The 9,371-nt window shown below is 55.1% G+C and overlaps 1 protein-coding gene across 9 annotated transcripts in view; it reads left to right on the forward strand.

The window, feature by feature from the left end:
- MEF2D (myocyte enhancer factor 2D) overlaps positions 1-9,371 on the forward strand; it is a 94,118-nt gene that overhangs the window by 69,301 nt on the left and 15,446 nt on the right. For all 9 annotated transcript variants that reach the window (XM_048289089.1, XM_048289093.1, XM_048289087.1 and 6 more), the window contains 2 exons: positions 5,316-5,453; positions 9,028-9,238. In XM_048289089.1, coding sequence (XP_048145046.1) covers positions 5,316-5,453; positions 9,028-9,238 — 349 coding nt within the window. The remainder of the gene's footprint in view (positions 1-5,315; positions 5,454-9,027; positions 9,239-9,371) is intronic.

A 9,371-nucleotide genomic window follows, 5' to 3' on the forward strand; every position in this document is an offset into this window, starting at 1 on the left:
CGACAAGTTACACACAGTCCTTGGCACCCAAAGAAACACTGTGTTTGCACCACATGAAAAGCTGGATCTGCATCCAAAGCCAAGGAGAGGAACATCGGGAGCGGAAGGATATTGGTGGATGGCAAGAAAAAGAGCCCAAACACGCCGGGCTCGGCATGTCTTGCTGGCAGAGACGTCATGGAGCAAAGCCTGCTGGGGTGCAGGCAGGTTTGGAGGCTGCTCAAGCATCCCTCCTCATCCTTGTCTTGTCTGGAAGCAGGGTTGGGGCTGCTCTAAGATTTTTGCTGTTTTCCAAATCCATGCCCCCAGGAGACCGTTCCTGCTCTTGGTGCTTATTTCCATTTCCCCTCTCCCAGGTCAGGTTCCACCAGCCCAGCTGTGTCCCCACTACACACAAATCCAATTTATCTCATGTTTCTTGGTGGCTCCCAGTTGAACTTGACTCACCAAAAGTATCTTCTCATTCTGGAAGCTTCCCCACATGGAGCATTTAGAGACCGTGAAAACCCAGGCTGGGAATTTGCCACCAAATACGATTTTAAGTGGATTTCAAGGGGCTGCTGTATCAACCCACCTTCCCTGTGACACCCGTGGCCCCTTCCTGCTGGGGGATTCAGCCCTGAGTGGCTCTGGCAGCATCTCAGGAAGGATGAGGAGCAGCCAGGACCTGGAGGAGCTGAGGCAGAAGCCTCTTGATTTTGTTTTCCTGGTGGAAGGGGAGCGAGCGGCAGCCCCAGAGGGCTGAGCTGAGCTGAGCTGAGCACTGCCAGGCTGGGGGCTCCTGGGGCCAAAAGCACTGGTACCACAGCTCAAGGCAGGACAAGTTGCTGTGTCCAAATTCTGTTTTAAAACAGCAGTAAACATGAGATCTCCTGGTTTTTTGGTCCTGGGGAGGTGCATCTGAGGGTGGGACTGGGGGCACCCCATCCTGTGCTGCGCAGGAATGTCCTTGACTGGTTTATGCCCTGGATATTTAGTGAGAGGCAGAGCTGCTCCATGATGAGCATGCACAGCCCTAGTTCAAGAGGGGTTCCACACCCCAGCTGCCTTTTGGGGACCCTTCCCTGCGGGGACACCCCCGTGTTTCAGCTGTGCCAGGGCTCGGCAGCAGCTGTCAGGAGTGGGATTCAGCCACGCAACCCCTGCAGCCTCCCTGTGCCCAGCAAAGTCCTGGTTATTGCAGGCTTTTAAGTCTGAGAAAATCTCTCTAGTGCAGAGAGGGGGGTTTCCTTAATCAGGCGGGGGCCAGCTGAGCCCCCAGACAGGCACGCTGGGTGCCACGTGCACGCCCAGCCTGGGATCACGCCGGCTTTGGTCCTTGCTGTCGCTTCTCGTTTCCTCCCAGCCTGGCTGATGTGCCAGTTCCTGATAAGGGACTTGGACGGAGCAGAGCTCACCGGGCACCAGGATGCTCCGCAGCCAATTAAAGCCACACAGCCGTTTCTGCCCTTTCCTTGGCTGAATGTCCTGGAGGGGCTGATTTTCCCCTAATTCTCTTTCCTGGGGTTGTCATTCCCCAGGATGTGTTAAATCAGACATTTTGCAGGAGGTGGTGGAATGCAGAGGCAGCTGCCAGTGTCATGTCTTCATCCTCCTTCTCATCCTTATCCTCATCCAGACTTCCCCAAAGCCCAGAGTGGTTAAGTGTCCCTCCTCTAAGGGAAGTCAGCCGCATCCTGGTTGAGCATTGTTTCCTCTCACATGTTCTGCATTTCCTGCTGCTCTCTTCCCCTCTTCGGATTGGAAATCTGCTCCCATGTGAGCTGGGATCATGGAATTGAGAATATTGCCTGGAAAAGCAGGATGTGCAGTGGGTCCTGATAGAATGGGGGGCACCTGAGCGTGGCGGGGAGAGGGGCAGGTGATGAGCGAGGTGGCTTTTTGCAATGGGAAGTTCTCACCCTCGTTTTCTCTGAAAATTTTCTGCTGGAAAGGAATTGCTTTTAAATCTCTTCCATATGAAAAATGGTTGTGTTCCGCTGGCTGCAGCCCAATGACAGAAAGGTTTCCTGAAAACCTCTTTGCATCTTCTGTTTTCTCCCTGGCAAAAGGAAAGAGGAGGAATGAGAGGAAAGTTCTTTTCTAAAAGACCTTGCAGGGATCCCGAAAACAGGAATCTTTGGGTTTGATTCCCGCTCCAGCAGAATTGTTTTCCTTTTACATCATCTTGACAAAAAGCTAAAAATGTGGGACACACATTTTTTAAAAAAAAAAAAAAAAAACAACCCCAAAAGACCCGGCAGCCAACGCCCGTATGGCTGGAAATGGCATTTTGTTGTCCCAAACCTCTCGTTGAGCAGCAGATTGCTGCAAGCCATGCTGCCTTGGCTCGTATCCTGCTGCGACTCCGGCCCCGGTCCCTCCCCGCCGCCGGTGCTTCCCGTCCCACCGTGCTGCAGATCAGCCCCATCCTCAGCCCTGCCAGCTCTGGAGCTTGTCCCCGTCCCCTTCCCCGCAGCTCCAGCAGCCCCTCACTGTTATCGGTCACAGCCCCAGCTCAAGGGTCACCGTCCCAGTTTGGGGGTCACAGTCGCAGCTCTCAGGTTTACAATCCCAGCTCACGCTGCTGCTGCCTGTAGCATCCGGGAAGGATTTTTTTCCCCATGCACAAGTGGCTTGATGCTTCCTGGGGCTGCTGGCAGGTTTCCTGCTGGAGCAGGGATGGCAGCACCACAGCTGCCCCTCACAGCTCCTCTGCTGAGGACACACCCCGGCAGGGAACTGTGGGTCTCACAGACACTGCAGTTCTGACTGATTTTATAAAGTTGGTGGCTGGGGAGAGCAAAGAGACCAAGGCAAAGCTGGGACACCAAATGTCTTAGGCCCACAGAGAAAGACCTTGGGAAATGTGAAGGGGCAATGCTGTGAGCTGTTTCATTTCAGGGTCTGAGTGAGCAGAGCCACATCCACCCCATTCCACTGCTTTCCTTGACAGACTTACTGAGGGAACAACCCCCAGGATGATTTTCTGTGGACTTAGAAATGGCAAAATGCCGCGGCTGGTGGCTGCGGCCCCTCGCTTGTCCCTGTGCTTGGTTCAGGTGTCAAATACGGGCAGAGCTGAGGGTGCTGGGAGCTGCCTAAAAACCTCCCTGGTAGCAGCGTTGCTGCAGGTTTTAGACAGAAGAATGTTGTTGCTCGGCTGAGACCTCTTGAAAAATCCCATTGTGAGGTTCCCTCCTTTGAGGTCCTGGGGGATGGTGGTGGCTCGTCCATCCCCACAGCTTCTGAACCTGCCAACAGCTGTTGCTGGAGAACAGGAGTTTTCAGGGATGTGAGGGATTACCTTCCTGATTCCCAGCCGGGGATGGGAGGGCAGAGATGAGGGGTCCAGCTCCAGCCCCTGCAAAGGGAGTCGTGGCGAGATGGCCACAGCCCCTTGTTAGACACCAGAGAGTTTCTCCAGTGCCTGAAGGAAACCCAGCTTCTTTGCTTCACTGCTCATGGAACAATTTTTTCCATTTTGCCTCTAAAAGAGAAAAAGGAAAAACTTTTTTATTTAGAGAAAAGCTCAACTTTCCGTCTTTTGGCTGCATCGGCGAAACAAAAGGTTTTGGAAAAAAAAATCCACAAAAAGCAGTTTCAAAAAAAAAAGGCAACGCTGTTCCTTCCCCACTAGCAGCACCTCTTCCTCTTTTGGGCCATTCTGAGAACAAACAAGGACACGTACAAAAATAGAAAAATAATACGGAAAGATCCTCGGGAAACTGCAGAAAAAGCCCTGGGAATCTCCCATTCATGGCAGTGACTCTGATTCCCACTGCCTTTCTCTGCAGAGAGTCAACACAGGAACTAGGGATACCAGGAATTATTAAGTATAGTATTAATATTAGGTATAAGAATTATTCCAAATCATTATTATTAGGTAATTAGTTAATAATTATTAGGTATCAGGAATTACTGGTGACACTAAACAGGGCATCAGCTGCCACCACGGTCAGGAGTGAGTCTGGTCCTTCTCTTGTGGAGCTGTATGTGAACGAGAACGTTTCTCCTCTGCAGCTGAATCCAGTAACGAGGGTGAAAATGGTGCCTGGGAAGGCCCAGGAAGGAGTAATTTTAATGGGAAATATTGTGAAAAGCTTCAGCTGGATGGAGAACAGGCTGGGGGTGGGTGTGGTGCCCACTGCTTGGCCGTGGCTGCCTGGCACAAGCGTCCACCGAGCCCGAGCTGCGGGAAGAGCGGAGCCCTGTGGCGCGGTGTGCGGAGCGGTGCCGAGCAAATCCCGCCCGCAGCATTCCCAACCCTTCTGGAGACATCCTGGGTTTTATTCGCTCCAGCAAAATTCCCCCTAGGAGCCCTGTGTTTCCTGGAGCTCGCAGGTAGTTGAGGAGCCACTCCCAAACAGGCTTTGGCCTCAGAATGGAGATGTTTGTTGCTGTTTAGGAAGACAGAGAATTGTCAAGACTTTTTTTTTCCCCCTGCTGAATTTGGCATGAAAAGGGATCAAGACTTCCAGGAAATTCTGTAGCTTTGACTTCTAAAAAAAAAAAAAAGAGCTGGCAAGTGCTGGTTCCGTCATAATGCCTAATTGCTTTTGGAATGTTGGAACCAGAGGGATTCAAAGTGGATCTCAATTGGCTGCTGAATACCAGTGAAGGACTTTGGGGTGTCACCGTGCCCTGCGGTCACCGGGCTCCTCCTAATGAGGAGTGGTTGTCTCACCTCGTTACCTCCACGTAGCAGTGCCCATTTCCTGTTTGTGAGCCCAGTCTTGGTGTGGGGTTTGCTGCCCAGTGTTGTCGCCATCACCCCCTGTGTCACCCCCAGCAGGGCTCACAGCTGTCACCGTGCCACATGCCCTGTCATGTGATGCTCTTCCTGTGGCACTCCCTGCATTTGGCAAATGCCACTCATCTGGTTTTGTCAGGAAATTTTGACAAATTTGACAATTTGCTTATAATTTTGGGGTTTACTTTCCTATTTGGCTGTTTGTAAGCAGGGTTTCCCTGGTTTTTTGCAGGACAGCAAAGAGCATTAAGGTTTTTTTTCCCCACTGTGATGTTGTGGCGCTTGAAGTGACAAATACGCCTGAGTTCATGCAGGGCCAATTTCAGTCCCAGTGTAACCAGAACCTTTGAAACCAAGGAAGTTTCTCTCCATCGCTCTTCATGCTGTAACTCCTAAATCAGAGGCAAAAGCCAGGGGCTGTATCCTGACTTTTTCACCCCATTGAGGTCAGCAACATCTTGGGGTGATGGTGTTGATTTGTACAGGGGCAAGTCCATCCAGGCCAGGGGATGTTCTTGGGGGGACCTGCCCGTGTTCCCCATCTCCACTCCCGGATCTCAGACTGTTCCGGTTGTGTTTTCAGACGTTAAGAAAGAAAGGTTTTAACGGCTGTGACAGCCCAGAGCCCGACGGCGACGACTCCATAGACCAGAGCCCCTTGATGGAGGATAAATACCGCAAAGGCAGCGAGGATCTGGATATCCTGTTCAAGCGATACGGTGTAAGTACCTGCCCGTGCCTGGAAAACCTTCATTATATGTTCTTTTCTGTTTTGTTTCTCTTCTGTTCGACTTCCCCCCAACCTCGTCCCCCGCTCCCTCCCCGACACCCCCGTGTCCCCCCACACGTAACAGGCGCTGAACAAGAAGCACAGGGAGTGCGAGAGCCCGGAAGGGGATGAAGTGTTTGCGCTGACCCCGCAGACGGAAGAGAAATATAAAAAGATTGATGAGGAGTTTGATAAAATGATGCAGAGTTACCGGCTCGCAGTGAGTAGCTGGTGGCCTGCAGCTCCCTGGTCCCCTCCCCGGTGCCTCCAGGTGACGGGGGGGTGGGTTTTGCATGGCTTTGCTTCGGAGCCGTGCCATGCCTTGGGAGCCGATGCCAACAGCCCCTGCAGCCCTGAATGCACCTGGCTCTTGAGGGCCCTTCCTGTTTCCCATCCTTGGGAAAACCATTCTGGCATTCCTGACCCTCCTTGGCTCTGGCCAGTGCAGGAGGGTATTGCTCGTCTCCTCTCCTCTACTGCAAATACCTCTACTGAGGCCAGATTAGGGCTTCCTTTTCCACCCTCTTTTCCCCAAAAAACCAGATTTTTGTCTGGGTTAAGATCCCAGTGTTCATGTGAGCTGGTGGCGGGTGCCAATCCCTCACATCCTTGCAAAGCTCAGCCTGGTTTGGGCTATTCCACGTTAATTCCCCCCAAATCCACCGAGCCCTCAGGGCAGCTGGTGGCCGTGGCAGAAATCCAGGGAGGTTTTAGCCTGTGATCCCGGAGCTGTCACTGGCACCGGGGTGGCATCAGGACAGTGCTGAAAGGGATTTGTGTCAGGAGACGGGAGGAGGAGGGGGACACGTTTCAAATTAGTTGTTAGTTCAAGGGAGCAGAGACTGTTGATGCAGGCAGCAGCTCTTCGGGGGATTAGCCCCGAGTCACTGCAGCCGTAATTAATGCTGCGGGAGCAGGGGGGGGCTCCTTTTCCAGGGGTGGATGCAGCACAGCAAAAGTGACACACACAGCTCCACCCAAAATAATCTGCCTGCTTTGCAAGCCCCCACAAGTTAAAATGCTGGCTTTTCTTGAGAACTGGGCCTTGTGAAATCCCCAGGTTTTATTTTGCTGACTCAGTGCTGTGTTGCTCCACGAGCCTTGCAAGGATCCCAAAATCTGCATTTCAATCTCCTAGATCTCAGGGTGGAGGGCGTGGGGAGGCTGCCCTGAGACCTGGGAGGGCTGAGGAGGTGGAGGAAAGCAGGGTGCAGGCGGTGATGATCTCTGGCAGCTCTGCTGTGATGACAAGCCCAGCCCCATGAGAGGGGTTCAGGGCAGGATTAGCTCTGTCAGGACATGGATCTACTTCAGCCTCCCCGGTTTCACTAGTGGGATGCAGGTTCCCACACCCTACCGGGGTGTGAGTGGGGTGGGAGTAGATTCCCAGCAGGACATGCACCCCCCCCACACCTGGCACAAGCCCTGCCACTGGTGGAAAATAGGCTCAAAAGCCACCTGAGCTTTGTCCTTAGTGCAGAACACCCTCGTGAGCAGGGGCTGCTCAACATCAGAATGTGTCTGCTGCAAAGGGAGGGCCCCAAGTAGGCCCCCCATCATCCAGACGTGCCAACCCAAAGGGACAGTCCGTGCCCAAAAGTCCTTTCGGCAGGTGGCATTCAAGTGCTGGGTGGCTCCTCATCAGGGCATAGCATCTGGCTCCCCCACTAAACCTCCCTGGCAGCAAGGGGCCGAGCGGTGCAGGTGGAGTGTGTGCAGTTGAAGAAGACGCTTTTCCATTTTAACCGCTGGGTTGGTTTTGTGTGTGACCAGAACTAACCCAGCGGGGTGGCCGGGGCAGCCTAACGACAGCCGCGTCTGCTAACGAAGGGCCTCGGCGGGCTTCTGCCTCTGGTGTTTGCCCTCACTTCTAACGAGAGCAGAAATGGTGGGGTTTGGCTGATGCGTGCATCTTCTCCCCCAGCCTTCGGACTGATGTGCCAAGCGCCGTGTCCCTCGTTGTGCCCTCTGCGGGGCGGGGGGACCGGGCGGCCGGGGTGTGCTGGGGCAGCGTCAGCCTGACGCTCGTCTGCAGGTGCAGTGGGGTGGAGCTGGATTAAGGCAAACCTCGGCTCTCCGGCCGGCGTAGCCAGCTCACGGCCCTACCACGGCGTTGCTCGTGCTGTGGTGTGGAGGAGCTTTAGCTCTTCCTCTCCCTCCCCGGGAACGCTGCGCGCACACGGACGCGTTGGCAGTGATTTATTACACAATGCTGCTCCGGTGTTCGTGCAACGCCCAAGAAGCCTTCCTCCTCCTCCTCTGTTTCTGCTGCCGTGCAGGATGAGCTCGCGGGCTGAGCAGAGGGAGGGCTCCGTGTTCCAGCTCTCCCTGGTGGTGTAGGAATCGCTGAGCCCTGTCCCTGTGAACGGCAGCCCCAGGAGCGGTGCCGTGGCGCAGGCTCAGAGCCGCTGTCCTCGCGGCTTGGCTGCGGCCGCAGGATATCTCTGAAGGACAGGATGCCCTTGGGAGGCAGGTGGGGAGAGTTCCTGGCAGCGAGGCGTGGGTGAGCACTGTCCTACTCCTTCCTCCCATCCCCCTCTCTCACCTAAGGAGCAGGACCTATCCAGGAGCAGATTTCTGGAGGAGAGGGGGCTGCAGGGCGGTGGGGAGATGCACCAGCTGCAGTGGGGAGACCTCGGCTCCCTCTTCCCTCGCTCGTGCAGCCTGTAGGGTTCCACCTCTGGCCCTGTGATTGTCCCATCCAGTGCTGGGCTACTCTCCCTCTCTCCGTCCCTGAGCAAATTAAAGTGGGACTTTAGCAAAGCCCCTGCTAAAGCCTCTAAGCAGGTGCCAGCTCCTGTTAACGAAGAGCAAATCAGTGACATAAGACAAACGGCTGGGATAATTGCAACGGGTCTGGCTCCCACAGGACGCTGGTAGGTGAAGCTGGTCCTCAACCTGCAGCCAAGGATAGGGCTTTAGCGATGCTCCTGCATCCCTGGGGTCAGCTGCTCCTTCCCAGCAGCTCCCAGAGGAGCCAGGATGGATCCCAGAGTCACCCAGAGGCTCTGTGGAGCAAAACGAGTCTTTCCCAGGTGCTCGGCCACCAGCAGCAGTGCCAGCCCAGAATGGGGATCCAGTGCTGGCTGCCTGCTGGATGAGGAATGGCCTCATGAAATCCTTGCCAGCTGCTTGGGGTGAAGGGGAGTGCCGAGCTTGGCCACTGTCAGTGGTGGGGAGATCACCAGGCTGGTGCCCACCTTCATGCTCTGGGCTGCTCCCAGCCTCTCCTTCATGGCTGCCCTGAAAATACAGGGGGTAAATAAATACAGCCTGAGAATGAGGCCAAAACAGTTGTTTGCAGAGCTCTGGTGTGTCCGAGGGGATAGCCCATTGCTCTTCCTGGTGTTCCCCTGTGGGGAACTGGGCTCTGGTGCATCCCTCCAAGGTGTCAGTGTGGGTTCAAGCGCAGCACTGGTCAGCAGTGGATGTTTGAGGAGACCTGACTGTGCCCCCTTGGTCAGCAGCTGTGCTGTGCTGCAGGAACTCGGCTCTGGCTCCCTTTTACCCCCTGCTCTCTGTTCAGTCCACAGTGCCCGCTCCAAACTTCGCCATGCCCGTGACGGTGCCAGTGACCAACCAAAACACACTGCAGTTCAGCAACCCGGGCAGCTCGCTGGTGACCCAGTCCCTGGTGACCTCCTCGCTGACAGACCCCCGGCTCCTGTCGCCGCAGCAGCCTGCGTTGCAGAGGAACACGGTGTCCCCGGGGCTGCCGCAGCGGCCAGCCAGCGCAGGTGAGCCACACCGCCACCTCCTCATCCTTCCTGCCTGGCTGGGCTTGCAGCACTGAGCATGGGGCATCCCTGGAGGGAGGGGACACCCCTGCTGCTTCCATCTCCTGTCCAGGGGTCCGCATTCCAGCTCCTG

This window comes from Corvus hawaiiensis, chromosome 29 (assembly GCF_020740725.1).
Source record: "Corvus hawaiiensis isolate bCorHaw1 chromosome 29, bCorHaw1.pri.cur, whole genome shotgun sequence".
Lineage (NCBI taxonomy): Eukaryota > Metazoa > Chordata > Aves > Passeriformes > Corvidae > Corvus > Corvus hawaiiensis.